This window comes from Theropithecus gelada, chromosome 10 (genome assembly GCF_003255815.1).
Source record: "Theropithecus gelada isolate Dixy chromosome 10, Tgel_1.0, whole genome shotgun sequence".
Lineage (NCBI taxonomy): Eukaryota > Metazoa > Chordata > Mammalia > Primates > Cercopithecidae > Theropithecus > Theropithecus gelada.
Genome location: NC_037678.1, coordinates 66,466,211 through 66,494,161, shown reverse-complemented (window position 1 = coordinate 66,494,161; position 27,951 = coordinate 66,466,211). Strand labels below are relative to the sequence as shown.

The window sequence follows — 27,951 nt, the reverse complement described above, 5'->3', positions numbered from 1 at the left end:
AGCTGCTCTCAAACTCCTGGGCCCAAGCAATCCTCCCGCCTTGGCCTTCCAAAGTGCTGAGATTACAGGCCACCACACCCTGCCTATCTCGTTTAATTCTCACTATATACCTTGGAGGTGCAGGGGATAGTCTTCTCAATAGAGGTTAAGTAACCTGCCTGAGGTCACCAAGCCTGTGGCATCAGGATTCCAGCTCTGGCTCCTAAGCCCATGTCCGTAACTGCTGTTTCCTGCCCACTCTCAACAATGACTAATTGGTGAAGCGAAATGGTTATAAAAAGATCCTTTAAATTGTAAAGTGCCCTGCATGTGGGAGGGATTGATACTGCTGTTATTATTTCTACATCCAGAGCAACGGTAGCTTTGGTTATATGGTCTACAGCAAGTTGGAGGTCGTGGGATGTAGCAGCATTGAGTGGGGAGAGCACTGGACTGTGAGCCAGCAAACTTGAGTCCTAGTCCTGGCTCTCCTTGGAACTGACTAGCCATGTGGCCTTGGCCGCTAAGCTGCCTGGGAAATAAGCTCACCTACTCCGTGTGGCCCTTATGCAGCTCAAATGAGATAAAGCCCAGAAGACAGCCAGCACGTTGCCCGGCTCTCAGAGGATACCCTGCTAGTGGGAGGTCTCGCTCTGCCTTCTGCATCATCATCAGGATGGGCCAGGTGGGATGCATTTCTCCGTTTTGATGCTGTTACTCTGCAGTTCTGTGCTGTCACGTGGTCCCCAGCCCACCACTGCACATCAGCCTGAGGCTCCCCGGTGGCCCGTGAAGCTTTTGGGCAAGAAGCCAAGGCTGATGGGTGGTGGCCTCTTCACATTGTTTGGTTTAAAGTGGTGTCTGTGGGTACTGCAAGCCTCTGACAAATTGCCATCTCCCCACTGCCATGTACAAACCCGAGCACCAGACAGCATGACCACAGACCCAGCTCTGTTTTTGATCCTTCTGGCCTGGCTGTGAAGGTGGCCTGAGGTCTCAGAGGCAGCTCTCTCAACCTGTACCCTCCATCCTTTCATTCATGTCCATGTAGACATTATCACTCAAGAAAGTGAGTGTTCCATACTGGGGAAATCCCCTTGGGAAGTCACATCATCTCCAGCAAGTGAGAGAAATAAAAAGCCCTAATAGGCACTCTTTCTTTTTTTTTTTCTTGTAATTCTTCTTTTTTCTTTTCTGACTACAAAAGTAATACATGCTTATAGTAGAAAATTGAAAAATACAGAGGAAAAGGCCCATATTTCCTTCTCCAAGGGAAGGCTATTATTAACATTTTAGTCTTTGGACTTAATTGGAGAGTATCTAATATTTCTGGAGCAAATATTTCTAATATTCTGGTACGTGTCTAGTGTTTTATAGGCATGATCTGATTCCATTTTCATAGTAAGCCTGTGAGGTATGCAAGATTATAATCATGACTTTACAGATGAACAGACTGAGGCACAAAGAGGTTAAGGGGCTTGCTTACGGTTCCATTGCCTTCCTTGACTTCTTAGCCTATTCTGCCTCTTCTCAGGCTCACCTCATCCTAAATGAGCATCAGGTGGTGGATCAGTCTGATTCTGACCGGAAACAGAATTCCACTCAGATGCTTCCCCTGAGGAGATGTTAATAAAGGTGTGAGCAGGGTGAGGGGAACCCACACGGGATGCTGAGGCACCCACAAACTAACAGGGACAGAAGGTGTTACCAGCTCTCGGCCTGAATAAGCAGGAGGGAGCGGTGTTACCTGAGTTCGGTGACCGGTAGAGGGGGGCAGGGAGCTGTCGCAGAGGGGCTCAGCCACTACTGGGACCACAGAGAGAGAAACTGGGGAAGATACACCCAAGATCTTTCTCCTTCCACCTTCTGACTTCCTGCCAATGCCTTCTTCTTTATTTTTTCTTTAAGACAGAGTCTCTCTCTGTCGTCCAGGCTGGAGTGCAGTAGCATCATCTCTGCTCACTGCAACCTCCACCTCCCAGGTCTGCCTCAGCCTCCCTGGTAGCTGGAACTACAGGCACCTGCCACCACACCCAGTTAATTTTTGTATTTTTAGTAGAGACAGGGTTTCACCTTGTTGGCCAGGCTGGTCTCAAACTCCTGACCCTAAGTCATTGCCCACCTTGGCCTCCCAAAGTGCTGGGATTACAGGCATGAGCCACTGTGCCCGGCCCCTGCCAGTGCCTTCTATTGGCCAAATGGAACCAGAAGCCAGGAGACAAGGGAGCTCAAGGGACAGTCCAATGGGCCAGCCTCCTGCTTCTTCAAGCAGGCCATGGATCTGGGGGTGCAAATGGAGACTAACAACCCAGGCGGCATGGTTGTAGGGAGATGGGAGAGACGTGTCCCCTGACTTCCCAGAAAGAAAGAGTTGTCTTAGTAACTGATTATTAAAAACATCATTCAAAACAAAAGACTTTTTTCTGCCTGGCAGTCTCTTGGTGTTTTGGTGTCTCCTCCCTCCCCTGCCTCCCCGTGTCCTCTCTCACCTGGTTCAGAATTCCCAAGAACAACTAAGCAACAGTCTTTGGTATCATCAGTGTGCAGGGTTTAGAAGAGACAGCTTTGCTTGCGCCATACGTGTGGCTGTGTGTGTTCTCATGTTGTTTCACTGCTGTGCTTATGCATGCCACCGTGCCTGGCCCAGGACATTAACTTTTGTATCTCAAAGTCTTTCCATTCTCTGTAATAGCCTTGATCTCCATGGCCTTCCTCTGATGTGGAGGACAGGGTCTCTCATCCCCGTTTGACACATGAGGAAACTGATGCTCAGAAAGAGGAAGTGGCCAGGTGTGGTGGCTCACGCCTGTAATCCCAGCACTTTGGGAGGCCAAGGCGGGTGGATCACCTGAGGTCAGGAGTTCAAGACCAGCCTGGCCAACATGGTGAAACCCTGTCTCTACTAAAAATACAAAAATTAGCTGGGTGTGTGGTGGCATGCACCTGTAATCTTAGCTACTTGGGAGGCTGAGGCAGGAGAATCGCTTGAACCAGGGAGGCAGAGGTTGCAGTGAGCCAAGACTGTGCCACTGCACTCTAGCCTCAGCGACAGAGTGAGACTCCATCTCAAAAAAGAAAAAAGAAAGAGGAAGTGACCTGCCCAAAGCTGATCAGATTGGAAGTGGAAGCACTGAAGCAGCAATGGTCCTGATTCTGAGTTCAGCTCTTCCTAGTATGTTTCATTTTCAATCTTGGGAAGTCTTTCTTTAGCCAGCCCCAACCCTGGGAGAAGTCAGTATAGCTTGAGCCCCCTGAGGTTGCCGGAATGCCATATAGTGGGAAGAACTCTGGAATCAGAGATACCTGGCACAGCCTTATGACCTTGGACAAATCTATTTGCCTCTTTGAGCGTGTGCATCCTCATTAGTAAAATAAGGAGAATAATATCAGGACTTTGGATGGAAACATCAGGTGTTGAGATAAACTAAATCATCAGGAGAGGAGGGCTGGCTGGTAGCCACAAAGGCTCGCAAGGTGAATGCAGCCCGGGTCTGTATCCTCAGTTGGGTAGACTAGAAGTTGTCTCTTTGTGTTCTATCCATCAGTCATCCATGTATTCAACCATTTATCCATCTACCTCTCCATCTGATGCCAGATCTGCTGAATATGAATTCTGGCACTGCCGTTTACTAGCTGTGTGACTTGGGGCAAGTTCCTTAACTTCTCTGCTTCAGTTTCTTCTTTTGTAAAACAGGGATAATAAGAGTACCTATTACCCATTATAGGTTATTGTGAAGATGAAGTGAGTTCATTGATGTAAAGTACTCAGATTAGTGCCTAGCAAATAGCAGACTACAAATGATAACTTTGTTGTTATTTATCAGGAACTGCGCTGAGCCCTGGGAATAATGGCTAATGAGACAAAATTCTTATCTTTATGGAGTTTATTTTAGAAGAAAGGATAAAAACAAATAAGTAAATCAATCAATGATAGAAGATCAGTTTGTGATAATTACTATGAAAACCAACCACCCAGCTGGGTGTGGTGGCTCATGCCTGTAATCCTAGCACTTTGGGAGGCCAAGGCAAGCGGATTGGCTGAGCTCAGGAATTCGAGACCATCCTGGTCAACACAGTGAAACCCAATCTCTACTAAAATACAAAATAATTAGCTGGGCGAGGCTGTGTGTGCCTGTAATCCTAGCTACTGGGGAGGCTGAGGCAGGAGAATTGCTTGAACCTGGGAGGCAGAGGTTGCAGTAAGCCGAGATCACGCCACTGCACTCCAGTCTGGACAAGAGAACGAGACTGTCTCCAAAAAAAAAAGAAAAAGAGAAAGAAAACCAACCACCCAACCCAGCATGCTTGCTTAATGAATTTGAAGTTTCTGTTTGGGGTGATAAGAATTTTTGGAAATAGATAGTGGTGATTTTTGCACAACATTGTGAATGTAATTAATGCCTCTGAATTGTTACCCTTAACAATGGTTAAAATGGCAAAACGAAACAAAAACAAAACAATCTAGCATGCTGTAACCAAAAAAATAGGGGAAAGGACCTAAATAAATTAGACAGGGTGGTCAAGGGGCACACAGATTCACAATCTGAAGGTGCGAGCTGCCAAGCTGTCCATGCAGAGGGAACATTACAATCATTAAGGACAAAGCCCCAAAGCCTGGCACAGTTGAAGAACAGACGGAAAGCCAATGTGACAGGCTCATGGTGATGGTGGCGGTATGGGGAGGCAGTAGGGGACCAGTAGTGGTGGGAGCTGATGCTGAAAAGATGGGTCACAGTCATATACAGAGGTCTGTAGCTTTGATAAGGAGTTTGTGTTTTATTTTAATGGGAGGCCCTTGGGGGTTTTAAAGAGGGCATCTGGCGGGCGCAGTGGGTCACGCCTGTAATCCCAGCATTTTGGGAGGCCGAGGTGGGCAGATTGATTACCTGAGCTCAGGAGTTCAAGACCACCCTGGGCAACATGGTGAAACCCCATCTCTACTAAAAATACAAAAATTAGCTGGGCGTGGTGGCAGGTGCCTATAGTCCCAGCTACACGGGAGGCTGAGGCAGGAGATTTGCTTGAATCCAGGAGGTGGAGGTTACAGTGAGCCGAGATCACGCCACTGCATTCCAGCCTGGGCCACAGAGCGAGACTCCATCTCCAAAAATAATAATAATAACAATAATAATAAATAAAAAATAGGCCGGGCGCGGTGGCTCAAGCCTGTAATCCCAGCACTTTGGGAGGCCAAGACGGGTGGATCACAAGGTCAGGAGATCGAGACTATCCTGGCTAACACGGTGAAACCCCGTCTCTACTAAAAATACAAAAAACTAGCCAGGCGAGGTGGTGGGCGCCTGTAGTCCCAGCTACTCGGGAGGCTGAGGCAGGAGAATGGCGTGAACCCGGGAGGCGGAGCTTGCAGTGAGCTGAGATCCGGCCACTGCACCCCAGCCTGGGCGACAGAGCAAGACTCCATTTCAAAAAATAAAATAAAATAAAAATAAAAAAATTAAAAAATAAAAAAATAAAGAGGGTGTCCACTGAGAGTTTTGGAAAGATTCTTATGGCTGCTTTGTGGATAATAAACTCTAGGAGGGCCCGAGTGGTCACAGGGAGACCATGGAGCAGGCTGGGGCAGCTCTCCTGGAACAAGCTGATAGTGGCTTAGATTTAGGCAGTTGCAATGGTGATGGAGAAAAAGAGCAAATCCAAGTTACTGGACTCAGAGATGCTGACTCATGCTAACCCTGGTTAGAGGGCCTGATGTATAAACCAGATACCAGTTGATTCATTTTTAAGGAGTGGTTTCACTGCCAGGCTGAGTGGATATTGCCTCATCTGGGCTAGGACACCCTCTCCCTGCAGGCCACCCGGATAAAGATCCACAGCTAAGAAGGCTGCTGAGTGCCCCTGGAAGGTGAGCTAGAGGAGCCAGAGGGTGGTTAGGATGTTGAAGAGCATCAGATGCTGACAGTCTGCTGCGCCAGCCCCAGCCCAGGCAAGCATCCCTGGCCTCACTGGGTTCCTTTCCCCCAGACAGAGCAAGTACAGGCGCTGTCAGCATTTATTTCTCTGGCTGACCTTTCTCTTTTCTAATCCTGTGCATTAGGCCTTTCATATGTTAGTGTCATCAGTCTGGTCCTGCTGGCTGTCTCTTAGAAACATCTCTTTCTCCATTTCTCCATTTGTTGTGGGTGGACACTTCTGAACTCCCATTCTCAGGCCCTCCTCACTGCAGCTTCCCATTACTGCTGGTAATTATAGACCCTACATCTCAGGCTTGTTTTATTGGGTGTATACCATGCTAAGTGCTTTTTTCTTTTCTTTTCTTTTTTTTTTTTTTAGATGGAGTCTTGCTCTGTTGCCAGGCTGGAGCAGTGGTGCGATCTCGGGTCACTGCAACCTCCGACTCCCTGGTTCAAGCCATTCTCCTGCCTCAGCCTCCCGAGTAGCTGGGACTACAGACACGTGCCACCACGCCCAGCTAATTTTTGTATTTTTGGTAGAGACAGGGTTTCACCATGTTGGCCAGGATGGTCTCCATCTCCTGACCTTGTGATCTGCCCGCCTCGGCCTCCCAAAGTGCTGGGATTACAGGCGTGAGCCACCACACCCGGCCTCTAAGAGCTTTCTCTGTGTTATTTTCCTAAATCTCCTTCACCATCCTGAGAGGAAGGGAGGAGTGTCTCTGTTTTATAAAACAGGCAACTCAGGGCCAGGCATAGTGGCTCACGGCTGTAATCCTAGAACTTTGGGAGGCCGAGGCGGGTGGATCACAAGGTCAGGAGTTTGAGACCAACCTGGCCAAGATGGTGAAACCCCGTCTCTACTAAAAATACAAAAATTAGCCGGCTGTGGGCACCTGTAATCCCAGTTACTAGGGAGGCTGAGGCAGGCGAAATCACTTGAACCCAGGGAGGCGCAGGTTGCAGTGAGCTGAGATCGCTACACTCTAGCCTGGGTGACAGAGCAAGACTCTGTCTCAAAAAAACAAAACAAAAAAAACAGTGGCAACTCAGGCTCAGAAAAGTGAAGTCACTTGTCCGAAGTCACAGAGTGAGCAGGCATTGGCACTAGGCTTTGGATCTGGGTGTGCCTGACTTCAAAGCCTGTGCTGTGAACCACTGAGCCACAGGGCCACCTGCTCTACCTCCCTTCAAGAGGTCCATGAATGACCGTATGAAGTCTCTAGCCCTGGGCCTGGCTGGCAGCAGCGCTTAGTGATGGGAGCCCTGTCCTTCTGCACGGAGATGCTTCTGACTCTTGCAAGGCTGCCTGCACCCTCCCAGCCCCATCACTCCTCCCAAGCTCCAACCAGTCCCTCCCTCCAGGCTGTTTGGTGCTCACCTTTATAGGCTTCTCACTCTGAAGTGCCAGAACGTCAAGGTCTCCTCTCCATCCCCTGCCATCCCCCTTCTTCCCATCTCTGGACATTTGCCCACATGGTGACTCAGCTCAAATGCTCTCTCTGCATCTTCTGTCTAAGGTGGCTCAAGCCTGTAATCCCAGCACTTTGGGAGGCCGAGACGGGCGGATCACAAGGTCAGGAGATCGAGACCATCCTGGCTAACATGGTGAAACCCCGTCTCTACTAAAAAATACAAAAAACTAGCCGGGCGAGGTGGCGGGCGCCTGAAGTCCCAGCTACTCGGGAGGCTGAGGCAGGAGAATGGCATAAACCCGGGAGGCAGAGCTTGCAGTGAGCTGAGATCCGGCCACTGCACTCCAGCCTGGGTAACAGAGCCAGACTCCGTCTCAAAATAAATAAATAAATAAATAAATAATAAATAAATAAATGGCTCCCTTTTTTCAACACCTAATTCCACCTTCACCCCCGACCCACCCTAGAAGCTTCCTCTGGGAACTCCAGGCTACAGTCCAGATCACCAGGTCCCCAGACTCTGCTGAGAGGCTGAAACATAAATGGCAAATCTAAATCACCTCCTGCCTAAGTGTTTAGCAATTTCCTGGGTGAGCATCCTCCTCCCACGTTGCAGCCAGCTCTTCGGGAACCAGCACGTGCTTCCCTCCAGGGGCCACTGCGGTGCCTGGCCCAGCCTAGCTGCACAGCAAGCTCCATCAGTCTGTGTTCACCTGGGCCTGGGCGGAACCATGCCTACGTGGCAGGCTATGTCAGAAGCCAGGGCCAGGCCCTCGGCTCCCTTTCTGTGGCCTAGTGAGAGAACCATGCTCTTATCCTTGGATATGTGAAATAAAGATGTTATCATATGTATTTTTAAAAGATGTTATTTTTGATTTTTTAATTTTTAAAAGATTTAAACAGATTTTATCTCCTTCTCATACTGCCATACCAAGCCATGTGCATCAGAAAAATTTCTTTTTTGACCTCTAACTTAAACTTATTCAAGGAATCTCCAAGTATAGTAGCAAAACCAAAAACTACAGTTAAACAGAAGAAAAAATAATCTGTCTTCCTGCCACCCAGAAATAATTATAGTTAATACTTTGCTGAATTTTCCATATCTGTGCATGTGTATTCATTAACATAGAGTTAATCTGTACAAACTGTTGTGTATCATGCTTTTATACTCAAATCTTTTCCATGATTTTTTACATTTTTTTCTTTAACTCTCTAGAGTGAATGAGCCATCATTTCTCTCAGTAGCTCCTGGCCATGGAATGCAGAGGTGGCTCCTGCCACGTCCTTGGTGTTCAGCCTGAGCCTGAGTGCTTTCTCCTTTGCGGGGTTCTGTTGAGGTTTGCTTGAGGCAGCCAAGTACAGTGGAGAGAAGGCAGACCTAGAGTTAGGATCTGGGGAGTCTGGAGGCTGGGGAGGGAGGAGAGTGGGTGGAGGAACCAGGGAAATCTGGTTTCTGAGGAAATGACTGTCAGTCGTCCTTTTTGCTCACTGGGTCTCACCTGTAAAGGAAGAGGAGTAGATTGAATTATCTCAAAAATTATCTCAAAAGGCATCCAGCTCCTCTCCTCTGTGGTTCTGGGAGCCCCGGGCATTTGCTGCCAGCGGGCTCTGCTGGAGACTCAGCCAGAGGAAGACTGGGATATTTATTTAAGGTTGCTTTCCTGGCTATTTCAAGAAACCTCAGACCCAGGAAAAGTTCCGGGAGTATGAACTGAAATCAGATTGAGGCCATTGGAGAGGGAAGAGTGGAAGTGTCTCTTCCACTGCCTGGGCCCACGAGGGGTCGTGTGGATTCTGCATCTCACAGCAGAAAACACACAGATGAGTCTGTGGATGCTTTTTTTTTTTTTCTTTTTTTCTTTTTAAGCAAAATTAAGCAGGCAGTTATTTTAAGAGTTCTTGCCTATAGGCCTTATCTGGCATTATGACCAGTATCCTTAAGTGCAGGCTCAGAAAAGATCCTGAGCCTGGCGCACAGGTATCATGTGGACCCTTCCAAGGCTGTGGGCTCCCCTAAAGCAGCTCTCATTGCTTTGTATCCTGGCCTGGAGTCAGCACTCATTGTCCTGTAAGTGACAGAGAGCCTTTATTTAACTGTGGCTTTAAGTTATACCCATAAAGCACAGAGTAGTGTGCTTGAGTGGAAAGCATTTCTGTGTGGGGAGGAGGTGATGGGACCCAGGCCTTCCCTTCCTCCTCATCTTCCTTCTTAATAGTAGCATCAGTAACAACAAACCCTCTCATTTGTACTACACGCCTCCACATACAAAGCCTTTCCCCCGTTATCCACTCTGTGGGGGACTGAGGATGTTCAGGGTCCCAGAGCTCTCCTGTGCCTAAGTGGGGTGCTCAGGGTCCCTGGCTTTCTGTCCAGTGCTCTTGGCTTTGGGCTGGGCTGATGCTCACTGAGATGCAGGGAGAAAAACTGAAAAATGAAAAGGAAGTGTGGGGCAGGGGACCTGGAGCACGTGGCTAGCCCAGGGTGGATGCTGTGTCTGTCTGTCTGTCTGTCTATCAGAGGTGTCCCATGATGGATGGTGCAGGGGAGAGGGCCTGCCAGGTCTAGCTTGAATCACTCTCATGTAATATGATAGATTTAGAGGAAGGGCCTGGACTCAGGGGTAAGGGTTCCTGCTCATTTCTCTATTTCCCTGATTTTAGCTTCAAAGCTTTTTTTTGAGGATCTGTTGATTGGGGGCAGGAATGGTTGCATCTGATGCCCCTCCCCTCCCCTACATTTTAAAAAAGCCAACTCGTACGTTTAAAAAAGTACATCCGTATATTTTATTTATTTATTTATTATTTTTGCGATGGAGTCTTGCTCTGTCACCCAGGCTGGAGTGCAGTGGCTCACTGAAACCTCTGCCTCCTGGGTTCAAGCGATTCTCCTGCTTCAGCCTCCCAAGTAGCTGGGATTACAGGCATGCATCACCACACCCAGCTAATTTTTGTATTTTTAGTAGAGATGAGGTTTCACCATGTTGGCCAGGCTGGTCTCGAACTCCTGACCTCAGGTGATTCGCCAGCCTCGGCCTCCCAAAGTGCTGGGATTACAGGCATGAGCCACTGCTCCTAGCCTACGTATGTATATTTTAAAAGATAAAAGTAGTTCCAAAGCATATAAAGTGAAAAGTGAAGTTTTCTCTCTTATGTCACCCTGTTCCCGGGGATCTCTTTCATTTTCCTCTACCCACTTCTGCCTTACCAACCTCTCTTAACAATTTGGTGAGTATCCTTTTAGAGCTTTTACTAAATGCGTGCAAACACAAACATATGTTGTTGAGGTTACTGTTTTGTTTTTCTTTTTCTTTTTTTTTTTTTTTGTTGGAGAAGGAGTCTCGCTCTGTTGCCCAGGCTGGAGTGCAGTGGTACAATCTCAGCTCACTGCAACCTCTGCCTCCCAGGTTCAAGTGATTCTCCTGCTTCAGCCTCCTGAGTAGCTGGGATTATAGACGTGCACCACCACACCAGGCTACTTTTTGCATTTTTAGTAGAGACGAGGTTTCACCATGTTGGCCAGGTTGTCTTGAACTGCTGACCTCAGGTGATCCACCCTCCCCGGCCTCCCAAAGTGCTGGGATTACAGACGTGAGCCACTGCACCTGGCCTGTTTTGTTTTTCAAATATAAAAATGAGACCATGCCATTCTCTCTCTTTCTCTCTCTGTAACTTGCTTATTCCAGCAGAATAGCTGGGCAATGGGTCCTTGACTCTCTGAAATCTCCTCATTTACTGCTGAAAGGGGAAAATGACAAGAATCGTTCATCCCAGAGAGCATTTCTCTACGTTGCTCATGTTTTGGATGAGTCCCAGAGAGGTGAAGTGACTGCCACATTTGTGGCCGACTTGGGGAATGAGCCTATTCTTTTGACTTTTACATCGTCAAGGCTGCACGGTTTTTTTTTTTTTTTTCCCCTAAGTTTCTTCCTGTCATTCTCTTTCTGGATCTATTCTGTGAAGTTAGCAGGGCAGGAATTATTGAAGCTTGGGGCATGAAGAGGTGTGTCCAGCTTCAGCACTGGAAGTGTCTGGAACCCAGGGCTCTTTTGGTTAAATTCTGTGAATCCAGTTTTGCTGAGGGGCTACCAAGTGCCAGGTGAGGTGGCTGGAGAGACAGCCTAGTTTGGGCCCTGCCTAGAGGCGGTCACCAGCGGCCCCATGTGCTCCTGGCAGAGCGGGGCTCCCTAGAAGGACTCATCATCCCTACGAAAGGCCCAGAGATTAGAGTCCCTGAAGAGCTGCAGACACAGGGTGGGAGGGGTGCCTGTGACCTCGGCCACTAACCCCTCACCTCCCATGACCCTCCCTCCTCCCCACTTCCTCTGTCTCTCCCTCCCTCCTCCCTTTGCCCTGTGACTCTTTGTCCGTTTGCCTCCATCTGTCTCTCTCCGCGTGTGGTTCCTGCCCCTCTCGCTGTCACACCATTGCTGTCCCTCCCTGTCACATGATCTCCTTCATGCCAATGCAGGCGTGCTGGTCACCATGACAACAGAGACAGGCCCCGACTCTGAGGTGAAGAAAGCTCAGGAGGAGGCCCCGCAGCAGCCCGAGGCCGCCGCTGCTGTGACCACTCCTGTGACCCCTGCAGGCCACGGCCACCCAGAGGCCAACTCCAATGAGAAGCATCCACCCCAGCAGGACACGCGGCCTGCTGAACAGGTGTGTGCACGAGAGCATGGGCGTCCCTTTCCTGCCCAGACCGTCCTCCAGGTCCAGTTCTTAGGGCCCCAGTATTTTTTCAGGAGGGAGGAAAGAAGGAAACTAAGATTTATTAGTGACCCGTTACATGCCAAGCACTGTGCTGGGAGCATTGTAGTTATTTTCTTTTCTTTTTGAGGCAGGTCTCACTCTGTTGCCTAGGCTGGAGTGCAGCCTCAATCTCCCGGGCTCAAGCAGTCCTCCCGCCTCAGCCTCCTGAGTAGCAGGGACAACAGGTGTGCACCACCACACCTAGCTAATTGTTTTCACTTTCTTTTTTTTTTTGAGTTGGAGTCTCGCCCTGTCACCCAGGCTGGAATGCAGTGGTGCCACTGCACTCTTGGTTCACTGCGACCTCTGCTGCCCAGGTTCAAGCAATTCTCCTGCCTCAGCCTCCTTAGTAACTGGGATTACAGACATGCACCACCATGCCTGGCTAATTTTTGTATTTTTAGTAGAGACAGGGTCTCACCATATTGGCCAGGCTGGTCTCAAACTCCTGAGCTCAGGTAATCCACCTGCCTCGGCCTCCCAAAGTGCTGGGATTACAGGTGTGATCCACTGTGCCTAGCCATATATATATATATTTTTTTAACTTTCAGTAGAGATGAGGTCTTGCTATGCTGCCTAGGCTGGTCTCGAACTCCTGGGCTCAAGTGATCCTCCCACCTTGGCCTCCCAAAGTGCTGGGATTACAGGTGTGAGCCACCATGCTTGGCCCATTGTGGTCATTTTTAAATTTTATTCTCTCAAACTAAAGAGGGTAGCTACTAACTCCCCCATTTTACACTTGGGGAAACTGAGCACCAGCAGGATAAAGTGAGTTATCCAAAGTCACACTGCCATAAAGTAACAGAGGTGAAGTCAAATCTAGACCTGATTTTGAAGCCTGAGTTCTTTCCATTTATTTTCCTACCCTTGAACCTGTCTGTTCTAGCTTGGCTAGCCCCATGTTCTAGCTTGGCTAGCCCCTAAAGCTACAACAGATTCACCTCATCATCTAATTAACACCTTCCTTAATTCACGACAGGCCTGGAGGTGGCAGGGACTTGGCCAAGATCACTGAGGGCATCAGCAGTGGAGTTAGGGCCCGGGGCAGGGGGCGGGGCAGGGGCGGGTCTCTGGCCTTTCTCCTCTCTTTTAACTCAGTCCACAGCTCCCAGACTCCTGCTAGATCCAGTGACAGACAAAAAGAAGGAGACCAGATGGATGCTATGCTGAGTCACGCGCTGCTCTAGGGAGACAGGGCAGCTCTGGCCACTGGCTTTGGTTTCATGGGATGCTCCTGCCTCAGAGGATGCCTATGGCAGCAGTAGCCTGCAGGGAAGATGGGGACCCCTCACACGAGGCCACCCATTGTGCATGGAAGCCCTGGCTCTCCTGCACACACCAGCCGTAGACCCTAGTTGCCCTGTGAGTCTCAGACGGCAGCGACTCTCATTCTGGGGTTTGTCTTGGCCCCAGATGCCTCCATATTGCTTCTTCCTTATATGAAAGGCCATGGCTTAAAACTCACTGAGCAAACTGTTCCCTTGCTTGGTCTTGCAGAGCCTAGACATGGAGGAGAAGGACTACAGTGAGGCCGATGGCCTGTCGGAGAGGACCACGCCCAGCAAGGCCCAGAAATCACCCCAGAAGATTGCCAAGAAATACAAGAGTGCCATCTGCCGGGTCACTCTGCTTGATGCCTCGGAGTATGAGTGTGAGGTGGAGGTAGGGGAGCACTGCGTGCCATATGTCCTGTCCCCGGTTGGCCAGCCTCAGGTCCAGGGCAGGCTCCTGTGTGTACCCAGCCTGGGCCAAACCAGAGGAGTCCTGGACCAGCCACAGCATCCAGAGAGATGACCTGGCTCGGAGCTCCTTTGTACAGATGGTGGCACCAAAGCCTGGAGAGAGTGGTTATGGTTGCAAATAGAATTAGACGAGATACAGGGCTGGCACCACGGGAAGATTTTACAGGGTGACTATACCTTGGCAAGGATGCCACCATGTAAGGGCTGATCTACAAACAGTAGACCTGGGAACTGGGCTCCCCTATTCACCCAGGAGAGACTGACATTTAAATTAAATCATTTTTATATACTGGGTGGAGAGAGGGCTCCTCCTTTCCTAGTGAATATCCCTGTCCAGGGTACCATCTCAAGTCTCCAGGACAAACTAGTCACCTGAGGGTTCTATAGCAAGCCCATCACCCCATCACAGGGAGGCGGCTCACTGGGAGGATGTCACCCAGGCCGTGTAGAAACCTTGCCCCATGGTGGTGACACAGCAGATGCCTCCTTCTGGGGTTGGCCCTCCTGGCCTCACATCTAGGTCTCCTTTTCCTGTATAGGTTCTGACTCCTGCCCTAATTCTGAGCTCTCGCTTGCCCCCTCTGTGAGCCCTTAGAGGTTCTACCCCTGCCTAGGCAGCATTCCTGGCCCTTCTCCGCATGTGTCAAAGAGCTCAGAGGGTGTCCTTGCTACTAAGATTTATAGGAGCTGTCCCCTTTTCTCCCCCATGCCCTGGTTTTAGGGATGTGACTTACTCCTGAGTCCTGGGAGGCTGAGTCCCTCTTCTTTACAGGGTTTTGTTTTGTTTTTATGTGTATGTATTTTTTCTTTTTTCTTTTTTTTTTTTCTTTTTTTTCTTTTTTTGTTGAGACAGAGTCTTGCTCTGTTGCCCAGGCTGGAGTGCAGTGATGCAATATTGGCTCACTGCGACCTCCACCTCCCAGATTCAAGCAGTTCTCCTGCTTCAGCCTCCTGAATAGCTGGGATTACAGGTGCCCACCACCACACCCAGCTAATTTTTGTATTTTTAATAGAGACAGGGTTTCACCATGTTGCCCAGGCTGGTCTCAAACTCCTGGCCTCAAGTGGTCTGCCTGCCTTGGCCTCCCAAAGTGCTGGGATTACAGGCATGAGCCACTGCACCTGACTGTGTATGTATTTTGTCTATAGAAAGATTTCACCTTCCCTGTTCCTGGGACAAAGGAAAGGGCTATCTTCTATGTCCTCTCTCCTACCGTGATGGTCCCCAAGATGCCATTTCTGCCTGTCCTAGAAGTGCATAAAGCGTTTGACTGAGGCCAGGTCCTCTCTCTCTGATGATCTCCAGATTCAGGAATTCCTTGTCAGGCTTGGTCCTGAGGGCCCAACCAGACCTTACAGGGGCCTCACTCCCTCTCTAGAGTCCCTGCTTCTTTGGGTGGTGACTGCCTCTGTTCCCCTGCCCTGTGATCCCCTTATTGGTGCTCATCTTTACCCCTGTGGGTTTGGAGTGCACCCAGTCAGGTTCTTGGCTTCGTCATTTTGAATGGTGTTTCAGAGAGGCCCAAGCCTAGCTCTACAGGAGTGGGAGGAACCTATCCGGCCCTAACAATGGTTCTTCCGGCAGAAGCTGATGGAGGCCCCATGAGCCTCTGTGAAACCTCACTGGCTGTGGGGAAGGGAGTGGTGGGCTAGCCTGGGCTGCCCTGGATTTCACTCAGGGAAGGGAGGGTCACACTATGACCCTGAGTCCCAAGCCCTCCCCTTCTCCCCCTGCCTGCTTCTGTTATATTCCAGGGGCTTCTTCTCTTCCTCTCACATCTAAAGCTTAGGACTTGGTTTTCTGCTCCTTCAGTCTAAGTTAGCCTCCTTCTCTTAATCACTAAAAAGGAAGGAGAAAGCCGTCACTTCCTATGCCTTCCACTTCAGCTTCTCCCCAAGCAAGCTCAAGGTCCAGAAACCCCCACCAGAACTTGGAAGAAGGCCATCAAGGAGCTGGCCATTGTTGTCACCCCCTTAGGACTCAGAGGGCAGAGCCAGGTGGGTGGCAGGAGTGCTGCATTCCTGTCCAGATGCCAAAAGGCCCTTGGGGTTTTTGAGTTGTCCTGGTGGAGCCTAGGGTATCTCCCAGCCTCGCCCCGGGGTATACTTCAGCCTCACAGCTGCTCTGCTTCCCTCCTCAGAAACATGGCCGGGGTCAGGTGCTGTTTGACCTGGTCTGTGAACACCTCAACCTCCTAGAGAAGGACTACTTCGGCCTGACCTTCTGTGATGCCGACAGTCAGAAGGTACCTGGACTAGGGAGCAGGGTGGGACCTGCACTTCCGTTAGGCCCCTGTAATCCTGGCCACCCCCCTGGCTTCCATTAGTGCTCAGATCACTAAGCGTCTTCTGTTTGCATATCCCCAAGGTTCAACCAGCCCTATCTACCCGCAGTTCCCTGTCTCAGCCATTTCTTGGTGACATGCAGGTCACCCCCAGGTGGGAATTTGAAGAGCTAGAGTTGCTGGGGGAGCTTAGGAGCTCCCTGCCAGAGCCTCTCCCCCATCCTTGGGAGACTCTGAATTTCCTCCTTCCTGCCAGTCCCATTGCAGCTGTATCACCTGCTCACTGGAACTGCCTCAGGGCAGTGGCAGCTCCGGGACACTGGGTCCAAGCCTGGTAGTGAATCCTGGCCCCATTCCCCTCACCCCTTAGACCCAGGAAAAAGGGACCAGGAGGCTTAGCCAAGGAAGGGCGTTGCCCACAAGGGGCTGCTGACCGGCCATTTCAAGATATTTCTCCCAGCCCAGTCAGGTTCTTTCCTGCATCTTCCCTCTGAAGATCTCTGTCTTTTCTTTCAGAACTGGCTGGACCCCTCCAAGGAGATCAAGAAGCAGATCCGGAGTGAGTGGCTTGCTGTGGTTGGGGAGGTGAATGGGTGAGGGGATTCCAGGCCATGAGAACCTCCCTTGTACTGCTCTCTCCTCCTTTGGAAAGTGCATTCAGGCTGGGCGCCGTGGTTCACGCCTGTAATCCCAGTGCTTTGGGAGGCTGAGGCGGGCAGATCACTTGAGGTGAGGAGTTTGAGACCATCCTGGCCAACATGGGAAAAGCCTGTCTCTACTAAAAAAAATACAAAAATTAGCTGGGCTTGGTGGCGAGTGCTTGTAGTCCCAGCTACTTGGGAGGCTGAGGCACTGAGACTGCCTCAAGCGATTCTCTTGAACCCAGGAGGCAGAGGTTGCAGTGAGCTGAGATCACACCACTGCACTCCAGCCTGGGCAACAGAGCAAAACTTCATCTCAAAAAAAGAAAACAACAACAACAAAAAAAGAAAGTGCATTCAGATCCATGAGTCCATGTACTCCACATGGCAGATCTTGGGAGAAGCCAGAGCGGGAAGGACAAGTCTAAGGCCCAGAGAAGAGAAATGACTGTGCAGAGTCACACAGCAAGTTAGCAGAGGAATCATAAATACATTCAGGACGTCTAGAAGGGACCTGCAGAGCCGTCTAGGACAAAGGACAAGCAGATGGGCTAGAAACAGCCACTCTTCTGTCCAGGAATGGTGCAGACTTCAGTAAGCAACGACCCTTTTCTCAGAGGCCCAGAGAGAGGCAGTTATTACCGAGGGTCACAGAGCCAAATGTTGGCTGAGCCAGGTCTTGAGTCCTGGTCTTCCAACACCATCCTGTGCTATTTTCAAGGCCTGGGGTGAAGGCAGATGAGCAGGCCAACAACCTATCCTTTCTGGTCTAGAGAAAGCATGTTGGGAGGGATGGGGCGGCTCCCAAATGGCAGAAGTGGGAGGTAGGGGGCCCCAGCAAGGCAGCCTGAGCAGTTGGAGACCTGGGGCCTCCAGGTGGAGATGCCTCCACCCAGGGCCCCTCCCCCTTGGCTGTGGTTGGTCTCTCCTGAACTCCCTGGTCCCCTGGCTGGAAAGCTGTAGCTGAGCCTGTTGCCATGACAGCGGGCAGCTGGGCCCTGGGATGCCAGCTGACTCTGCAGGAGGGGGCTCGAGGAATTCTTCCTGTAGGTTCTGTCAGTTGGAGACAAAGAGGCAGGCACACAGACAGAGCGCAGTCCTCGGGGGGCTGACAGATCCTCTGCCTGGGCTTCAGGCTGTCCCCCAGGAGCCCCAGCCTGGCTGGGAGGCCTATGTCTCATGACTAAAGAGATTGGAACAGATAGATACAGGCAGCCGAGTGTGTGGTGTTTGGTCAGGACCAGGAGCTTGGGAAAGACAGGCGGCTGGACCAAATGGTCAGGTCTCAGCATCACTCCCAAAGGTGGCCTGCAGCCCCTGCCAGCACAGCCCAGGCCTGGTGGATGTCACTCCTTGTAGCCATCCCAAGTCATCGAGTAATAGTCTTGATCCCTAGCAAGCACCTTATCCAGGAGAGCCACAGTCTCTGCCTCTACCCCTGTAACTTCCAGCCATTCATCCTCATCCTACCTTCTGGTGCCCCAGTAGAGCAATTTTTTGCCCTCTGTGTCAGCACCTCAGCCTTCTGAAAGTGGCGCCATTGGTCCTTGTAGCCTGGGCTTCAGAGGTGGGTGTATCTCCTCCCAAACCTCAGTGCACCTGGGGCAAGGTAGGGCAAAGTAGGGCACCTGGGGCAAGCTCTCCACCTCTCTGGGTCCCTGCTTCTCCTTGGCCAGTGGATTAGTAGTTCCTGCCTCATGAAGTGGGGACGACGGTTCAATGACATATGTATGGACAGCACCAAGCACATAGTAGGTGCTCAGTAGCTGTTTTCTTCTTGCTTCCCTGAGGCAATCTGGTGTGATAGTTAAGCAGACAGACACTGAGGCCAGACTGCCTGGATTTGAATGTTAACTCCATCTGCTTCTGGTGTTGACTGTGCCTCGGTTTCCTCCTCTGTAAAGCAGGGTAATGCTAGTACTTATATTTACATTGTGAGGATTAAATGAGTATTACATGTAGAATGGTGCCTGCACACAGTAGCACCCAGTATGCATTAGCTATTATTATTTATTATTATTATTGATTATTACCATTATTATTCCTGAGGTAGGAATTCCTGAGACTATTATTATTCCTTGAAGCTGATTTTTCCAAGGAGTCGGTGTGGTCAGGTGCCTGGGCTCTGGGGCCAGATGGCCAGAGTTAGGATCCCCATTTTCTACCACTGACTAGCTGAGTGACCCTGAGAGAGTGACTTAACCTCTCAGAATTCATCTATAAAAAAGAAAGTCAACTTCAGGATGATTATGAAGATCGAACCCCATACATGTGCATAGTGACTGGCATCTAGTAAAAGTTTGAGATGTGACATCTGTATGGTGCAGATAGTGGTTACCGCAGAGACAAGGATGGTAGTGGCAATGTGACCTCCAGCGGTCCATGACCACAGCCCTGCCCTGGATGGGCCTTACTTTCTCACTTTGTCAGGGGCCATTTTGGGCCTGAAACCTGAAATTCCCAGGGGTGGTCTGACCATTGTTGTGGATATGTAGACTTTCGCTAATTTTGTCCAGTACCTCATACCTACCTGTCTTCATCCCCTCTCAAGTGGCTACCCCTTCTCTGGGCTTGCAGAGCTTGCTTCCAGCTATAACCTCAGACTTTATTCTCCTGTGTATCTTCTTAGATGTGTGCCATTGGTTTTTCACATCTAAGTGTGGAGGTTAGCATTTATCCCCCTAAAATATCCCTTTGTTACATTTAGCTCATTATATTTGCCTTTTGGGTCTTATTTATAATTCAATCCTGTCATCTGAGATGGAGTCAACATGACACAGGGCAGAGTTTTCCAATGTGTGTTCTGAGAAACATTAATCTTGCAGGATGCTCTGTAAAAAATGGATACAACAGATCAAACCATTTTTGGAAATTCTTGAATGCATGTTCCCTTCAGAGAGCTGCAATGCACAGTAGCAGGGCGAGGGCTCTGACAAGTCCAAATTTAAGAAACCTGTTTAATGTGGTATTATTTAGACTTTTTTCTTATCATTGACATATGATGACCCAGACTAGGGTATAGACCAAGGAGCCAGATGGCCTGGGTTTGAACCCCAGCATTGCCGCTTCCAAGTAGGGTGACCTTGGGCTGACTGCTTTACTGCCTGGGCCTCAGTGTCTTCATCTATAAAATGGAGCTAATCATAGGACTTACTTGTGGGGTTGTGGTGAGGTTTACTGAAGTAATGTTTGTAAAGTAATTAACAGTGTGTCTGGCATGCAGCGTCAGTTTTCTTTCTTTCTTTCTACCTTCCTTCCTACTGCTAGCTCACAAGTCTCTTAACCTGGGCCTCAGTTTGCTAATCTGTCAAATGGGAGTAATGTTCCAGCCTTCCTGGTTGGATTGTCCTGAGATTACAGATAGGAGAAGACTTTGAAAAACTGCCCATAGGATGGTGCATCTGGACCACCCAATGGGGTGATAGGGCCTCGCTGATCTTTCTCCCATCTCCTCTCAGGTAGCCCCTGGAATTTTGCCTTCACAGTCAAGTTCTACCCACCTGATCCTGCCCAGCTGACAGAAGACATCACAAGGTGAGGGCTGTGGAGGGAGAGGCAGGTGTGCTGGCTGTGTGGGACTACGGATGAGGGCCTCTGGCCCTGGGGACACAGGCAGTATATGATAGCAGCTGCAAATGCAGTCTCCTACCAAGGTCAGGCAGACAGCATCAACACAGGAAGCCGACTCATTGTAAGAAACACAGTGATGCAAGCACAGTGGTCAGTGGCAGCTGACCCTTGACGTCAGAGGAAGAGGTATCACAAGGAGCTGTGGGGCCCCTTGTAGAGAGGACAGAAGCCACCTAAAACAGTTGCTGTTCCCCTCCAGGCCATCACTGTCATGTAGGAATTGGGCCTGATTGTTGGAATGAACCTAGAGATTAAAGAATAAAAACCACAGTTTCTAAATGTTGGCAACAAATGCAAACTTTAAAACAACATAGCATGGGCCATCTATGCATGCATGGGGCATACCAAACCCATGTGAAGGCTGCTGTGCTGGGTGAGCTACCAGTTTGCAGCATTGGGAATATGGAGGGAGTAGAATGGGATGCCTTTGAACGTGGGACTTTGGTCTGCATGCCACTCTGTACACACGTCAGGCACATGGAAGTCAAGTGGGGCTTGGGACTCCCCACAGAGAAATGAGTGCAAAGCATCCTTCGGAATGGGAGCTTCCGTGGGGTTACCCATTTCTGGAAACCAGAACGGGGAAACCCTTCTCTTAAGCCCTTTCCAAAGAGGTAGTCTTACTTCATGATATCCTGGGGCTGTGTCATTCAGGTGATGGGCCTTTTACTCCCAACAGAAGATATGGGCTTGGAGTTCCCCTATAGCAGGGAAGGGGCTCCTAAGCCGGCCCCTCTCTCCCATTGGGTCCCTCCTTCACTTTCATGTCGATTGCCTGTTTGCCAGGCCATCGACCAAGGTCAAGATGCTGACTCTGGCCTTGGGAGATAAGACAGATGTTCCTGGAACAGATCAGGCCTGGGCTTTGGCGTCATTAGTCTTAGTTCTGAGCCCTGAGGTCAGGTGCGGGCTAATGTGGCAGCATCAAGATCTGAAACTCCATTCCCAAGTGGACTGTGTGGGTTAGGCCAGCACAGCTTCCATCCCCCTGGTCTTACCTACTGATACTTCTCCTGTTTGTGCCAGACCCTGGGCACTGTGCTTCCAGGGACACCAGGAAGGAAGTTAGGCCTGCCTAGCACAGATGGCCCTAGGAGATGGGTGCTATAGCAGCTGATTTCGCCAAAAATAGTTAGGCCCGAAATAAACTGGTCAAAATGACAAATTGATTGAAATGAAAGATTGGTCAGAATATTTGGCAGTGATTTCTGAATTTTGAGACTTTTGAATAGAATGCCCATAAGCCTGTACTTGGTGCCAGTGATGTTTGAGCTGCTGCTGATTCTGAGTCTATGCCTTGGCCCTGGGCGCACACTGAGGTTGCACATACTTTTTGCCAGGACTTCAGTTCTGACTGTGAAATAATGTCACAGAGTAGTAAGAATTATATTAAGTAAAAGGCACTTAAAAGAAAAAAGGCCAGATGTGGTGGCTCACACCTGTAATCCCAGCACTTTGGGAGACAATGGCAGGAAGATTGCTTGAGACCAGGAGTTTGAGACCAGTCTGGGCAACATGGCAAAACCCTGTCTCCACCAAAAATACAAAAATTAGCTGGGCGTGGGGCACGTGGCTGTAATCCCAGCTACTCAGGAGGCTGAGGCAGGAGAATCGCTTGAACCTGGGAGGCGGAGGTTGCAGTGAGCTGAGATCGCGGCACTGCACTCTAGCCTGGGTGACAGAGTGAGACTCCATCTCAAAAAAAAAAAAGAAAAAAGAAAAAAGAAATAGCAATTGAAAAAAAATGGTGAAACATAACAAAAATGGACAGGGAGGCATCATTGGCTAAAAATGAAACATTTTTTTTTAATACATAGTAACCAAAAAAGCAATAAAAATGGTTTTAAATGGTTCTAAAATTGTAAAATCGTCCAAGTGTGCATAAAAGTTATAAAAAATCATGGCCTGGTAGTTGGAAATGTTCCTTTAAACCAATTTGTTTTCAGACAATTTACTTAGAGCTGGAAGCAAAATAAGAAAGTTTTGGGAAAGCATTGGCAAGCAGGTTCATCCAGGCAATGGAATACAGTGTGGAAGTTAAAATGAATGGGGCAGAGTCACATGTACTGACATGGGAGGGCTCTAAGGCCTGGGTATGAAAAAGTGAGCTGTTAGAATCAGAGGCAGCATTTGGTGCCATTTACAGGTAAGAAACACCCATAAATCAAAACCACATGCATTTCTGGTCATCAAGAGGAAATTTAGAGTCACCTCTAAAGTGTGCATTTTTTCCTCAATATGAATACAGTATATTACTTGTATAATTAAAACTACATGACATTTTGTAATGGCCAAACCAGCAAAGTAGTCCTATTTAGCTTGAAATTGAGTTAGAAATTGAAAATGCTCTCATAATAGAAAACAAATCCCTCAAATTTAGAAATGCACAAAAATGCTTAAAGTCATGTGAAATGTTGCAAAACCATCTCACAAGACATACCCAGATTGTCAACATATGAAGCGCCAGTGTCTACAAACATCCTTTTCTGCTGAGCTGTGTTCTGTTTGGTTCTGATGGACAGCTGTGTTTGGGATATCTAGGGAGGAGTAGGGCCCTGTGCCCATGCTGGCTCTCCCCTATCTCCAGATACTACCTGTGCCTGCAGCTGCGGGCAGACATCATCACGGGCCGGCTGCCCTGCTCCTTTGTCACGCATGCCCTACTGGGCTCCTACGCCGTGCAAGCTGAGCTGGGCGACTATGATGCTGAGGAGCATGTGGGCAACTATGTCAGCGAGCTCCGCTTCGCCCCTAACCAGACCCGGGAGCTGGAGGAGAGGATCATGGAGCTGCATAAGACATACAGGTAAGAGGGTGCCAGCCAGGGCCTTCTGTGGCTCCTTGGCCAGTGGGAGCCTTCCTTGCAGGCCTGAATGTCCTAGGCCGCCGCATACTGTGCTGTTTGTACCCCATCTGGCTCTGCCTCTAACTTGAGGTATATCTGAGAGCAAATCATCTCTGTAAATAGGAATGGTAGTGACTGGCTGTGTGGCCTTGATGACCTTTTGGGACCCAAGTTTCTTAAACTCCTCTATAGGTATGATAGTTCCCTGTCCTTGGCCTCTGAGAATCAGTTTATCTGCCAGCTAGAGATAATAATCGCTACTGTGTCTCTAAGTAAGTGTCCTGGTGTCTAGATCTTGGTGTAGAGTTCAAAAGTTTGGACCCAAAAGCCAGCCTGCTAGGGTTCCTATACTGGCTCTGCCACTTTCTAACCAGGGGATCTCAGGAAGGTCATTTCACTTCCTATGCTTTGGTTTCCTCATCTGTTCAAGGTGGATGCTGTTAAACCCACCTTGTAGGATTGTTGGGAAGCCTAAATAGCACATATTAAAGGCACACTGCATGTTGGCTGTTAGTGTTGCTGTCTGTGGATCAAGGAGTTGAATAGTTGATCGTGCAGGGGAAAGTACCTTGTTCCAGCAGTTGGATGATAATTAACTAGTGTGACTATAGGCTGGTTATTTAACCTCTCTAAGCCCAATTTTTCACCTGCATATGCACGAAGTTAGATTATCAGTGTCTCTCAACTATTGGCATTTGGGGCAGAAGAATTCATTGTGCAGAATGTTCAGCATCCCTGGGACCCAGTAAATGCCCATAACACCTTCTCAGTCATTGTAACAACCCAGATACTCCACTTTGCCATTGCTTCTGTACAGGTTCCCCTAGAGAGGAACCCTCAGAACGAAATGATTTGTAGGGTCCTTTTAAGCTGGAAGTATTCAGGACTGTAAGTCCAATTGTTATGGGGACTCAGTATAATTAATAATGTGAAGGTGCATTATAAACTGTAAAGTGCTGCACCCAGCGAAAGGAGTATGGTAATATTGTCTCATTACTATTGAGGATGGAGGAAATTAGGAGGCTCTTGTTCTGTGGGCTTCATCTGGAGAGGAGGGCCAGGGCCAGATGTGGAGTGATCGTGTACGTGGGGAAGAGCCTGCTGGGGTGTGATGAATGCTAGGTCAAGGGTGGCAAATGCTGTCTCTGAGAATCGCAAATTAACTCTGCTTGGTTAATAGTGACTGCTGTGATGTTGTGTTGAGTAGGATACTGATTCCTTACAATGCCCAGGTAAGCAATGTCCACCTGGGCATAGGAACAGGGAGTAGTGGGCTGCCTGCCATCTATTTGTCATCCCTGTCCTAAATAGCAAGACATCTTAGGATTTGCAAGAGTCATAATAATTCAGAGAACAATGTTCAGATCGATGTGGGCTGGAGAAATACTAACGGCTGTGCCTACATCTCTTTGGACCTAAAGCACACTGACATCTCATGTCCAGGTATCCCACACAGCAGCCCAGAAGTAGACAGGTCACAGGAAACTGAGGCCTGTAGGATATACAAGCCCTGTAATGAAGTGATTAGGAGCATAAACTCTGAAGTCACACAAATCCTGACTCTTCTCCTTCATAGCAGTGTGGCCTTGGACAAGTTACTTAACGTCTCTGTGCCGGTTTTCTCATCTGTAAAATGAGAAGAAGAATAATACCTATCTTACAGAGTTGTTATGAGGATTCAGTGAGTTAATACGTGTAAAGTACTTAGAACAGTAACCAGCACATAGTACTCAATAAATGTTTGCTCTGACTAAGTATAAAATGTAGTCCAAGTTTCCTGGCAGCGAAAGCAAAGAAGGAACTTGATTAATTACATAACTCTTCTTTTTGGAAAGGAGAATGTGCACCTGTTCCTTAGGAGAGATTAAGTGGCTTCTGATACTGAATTCTGCAAGAAATATCCCATGTGGGTAATAATTTAGGAGCCCCTGGGTGGTTATAATGAACAGTGTCCTTAACAATGGTTTTACGGTCATGGAAAAGTAGAATTTATGGCTCACAGTCAATTCAGTGGCAGAATGAGGCAAAAATCCTGACTCCCAGCTCAGCCCTTGTGTGCTCCCTGGACTAACAAGACTGGACTTGAGCTTTGGCAGAAGATGGGGGTTGGGTGGGCTGAAGTGGGAGTTGGGGTATACCCTCCTGCTCTGAGGACAGAGGGAAAGGATTAGGGTGAGGCTCAGCATATTTGACTTCATAGAATCATGGGTTCTGATGGTGGCCACCTTTGGCCAGCAAGACTCAAGCCTGGGCCTTTCCCTTGGTCACCTGTGATCACTTTCTTTCCCTAAGGGGGATGACCCCAGGAGAAGCAGAAATCCACTTCTTAGAGAACGCCAAGAAGCTTTCCATGTATGGAGTAGACCTGCACCATGCCAAGGTACCACCGGCTTCCTGGGTTCCCCTAGTGTCTGGGTCAGGCTTTTCCCTAGGGCTTGGTGTGCCAGACCCTGTGTTACCTCCAACTTGAAACCTTTTCTGTTCTCATTCTCATTCCTCGAAGTTCCATAACCTTTTATTTTCTCATGATCTGTATCCTTTTCTCCATGTATTTTATTTATGAACCTGTTTGAGCCCCCGCTAGATTGGGAGCATTGTGAGGGAAAGACGTAGGCCTTAGTTTATTTCTGTATTCCTAGCACCTGGCACATAGCCTGGCACCAAGTGTGTGCCGCTAAAATTTGCTGGGTGAATGTATGATTGAGTGATTGACAGAGCAAATGATCAGACAAGTGAGTGGGTGAATAAATACCTAAATGGAAGAGTGAATGACTGAATGACAATGGGAGGGATTGGTCAGTGGGACTCCAGCATGGAGGCTCTAACCCTGCTCCTGAGAGCTCATTACAAGCAGTGCACAGGGCAGTGTGTTCGGGGTGGGTGGCAGGCTGTCCCCAGGCATGGACCCCGGGCCTTCCATTCCATGGTCTCTTCTCATGCAGGACTCTGAGGGCATCGACATTATGTTAGGTGTCTGTGCCAATGGCCTGCTTATCTACCGGGACCGGCTGAGAATCAACCGTTTTGCCTGGCCCAAGATCCTCAAGATCTCCTACAAAAGGAGTAACTTCTATATCAAGATCCGGCCTGGGGAGGTGAGCCTGCCTTGGGAAACCCTCCTCCTCACCAGAATCAACTAGAAAGGAGTGAACCCCGGCAGCCGAGCCTGGGCTGCCAACACACACACACACACACACACACACACACACACACACACACGGGGAGAGAGAGAGAGTGAGAGAGAGAGAGAGAGAAGAGCCTAAATAAAATTATAACTGGCCGGGCGTGGTGGCTCACGCCTGTAATCCCAACACTTTGGGAGGCCGAGATGGGTGGATCACAAGGTCAGGAGATCAAGACCACCCTGGTTAACATGGTGAAACCCCATCTCTACTAAAAAATAAAAAAAAATTAGCTGGGCGTGCTGGCAGGCGCCTGTAGTCCCAGCTACTCGGGAGGCTGAGGCAGGAGAATGGCGTGAACCCGGGAGGCAGAGCTTGCAGTGGGCTGAGATCGCGCCACTGTACTCCAGCCTGGGTGACAGAGTGAGACTCTGTCTCAAAAAATAAATAAATAAATAAAAATAAAAAATAAAAGTATCACCACATACAGCCAGGTGCAGTGGCTCACGCCTGTAATACCAGCACTTTAGAAGGTCGAGGTGGGTGGATCACATGAGGTCAGAAGTTCGAGACCAGCCTGGCCAACATGGTGAAACCCCATCTCTACTAAAAATACAAAATTAGCTGGCACTGTACTCCAGCCTGGGCGAGCAAGACTCTATCTCAAAAAAAAAAAAAAAGGGAGGGAAAAATAAAAACAGAAGAAGAAGTATAACCACATACATTCAGGTCACACAGATAAATGAATACATGTCTGTGTAAAGTTCATGTATTTACTTACATGTTGTAAGTATAGAAGTTTATACACATTCTAAGATACACAGACTGGACTATAAACACAACACACACAAATGCAAACATGTATATGTCTGCAACTCTTTTCCTTCAATTCCCCACATCTCACCCATCAAAAAGCCCATTTGGTCGTAACATCTGCTTCTCTTCCTCTCTGTCACACCTGCCTCCAGCAGCCCCCATCTTTAGCCTATGCCTATGAGGGCCTTCTCACTGCCCTCTGCCCTCCCTCGCCTCTGGTGCTCATCAGGCCATTTTCCTCATAACTGCCAGAGAGATCTTAAAAAGTCCCTTAAATCAGATCATGGCAAGCCCACTCCCCCTTCCCACCCACACCCTTGCTTACACCTTTCAGGAACTCTCTTTAACTCTTGAGCTAAACTCCAAACTCCTTCCATGGCCACCTATCTCTCCCACTTATCCCTTGCCACACTGCCCCACGCCCAGGGTGCTTTAGCCTCTTTGGCCTTGAGATCTTTGAATAAGTCAAGCTCTTTCCTGACTGGGTGCTTCGCATTTGATGTTTCCTCTACCTGAAAGTGTCTCCCTGTCTCGCTTCTCATATAGCTGGTTCCTTCCCATTCTTCAAATGTCAGCTCAAGATCACCTAAATCTGGGTCTAGAGGGGATCCCCTGCTCTTCCTTAGACGGCAGGAGCCCCCATGCCTTCCCAGTTCTGCCATACCACATACCTCCCTTCATTCCCCTTGTAGCCCTGATCAGTATCTGCAATTATCTTGTTTGCTTATTTATTATTAGAGGCTCCCCTACCCCCACTAGAATCTTCTGCCTTGATCTCCATGTATCTCTAGTGTTTAGCACTGGACCCATCACAG

At 49.0% G+C, this 27,951-nt stretch overlaps 1 protein-coding gene across 9 annotated transcripts in view; it reads left to right on the top strand.

Annotated features, from left to right (window-relative positions):
• Positions 1-27,951, top strand: part of EPB41L1 (erythrocyte membrane protein band 4.1 like 1) — a 139,818-nt gene that overhangs the window by 69,380 nt on the left and 42,487 nt on the right. For 6 of the 9 annotated variants that reach the window (XM_025398570.1, XM_025398572.1, XM_025398576.1 and 3 more), the window contains 8 exons: positions 11,775-11,965; positions 13,553-13,717; positions 15,939-16,043; positions 16,599-16,641; positions 20,182-20,257; positions 22,941-23,159; positions 25,491-25,578; positions 26,141-26,293. In XM_025398570.1, coding sequence (XP_025254355.1) covers positions 11,789-11,965; positions 13,553-13,717; positions 15,939-16,043; positions 16,599-16,641; positions 20,182-20,257; positions 22,941-23,159; positions 25,491-25,578; positions 26,141-26,293 — 1,026 coding nt within the window. In that variant the 5' untranslated portion in view covers positions 11,775-11,788. The remainder of the gene's footprint in view (positions 1-11,774; positions 11,966-13,552; positions 13,718-15,938; positions 16,044-16,598; positions 16,642-20,181; positions 20,258-22,940; positions 23,160-25,490; positions 25,579-26,140; positions 26,294-27,951) is intronic. The other 3 variants (XM_025398575.1, XM_025398574.1, XM_025398577.1) reach the window with 1 other exon arrangement.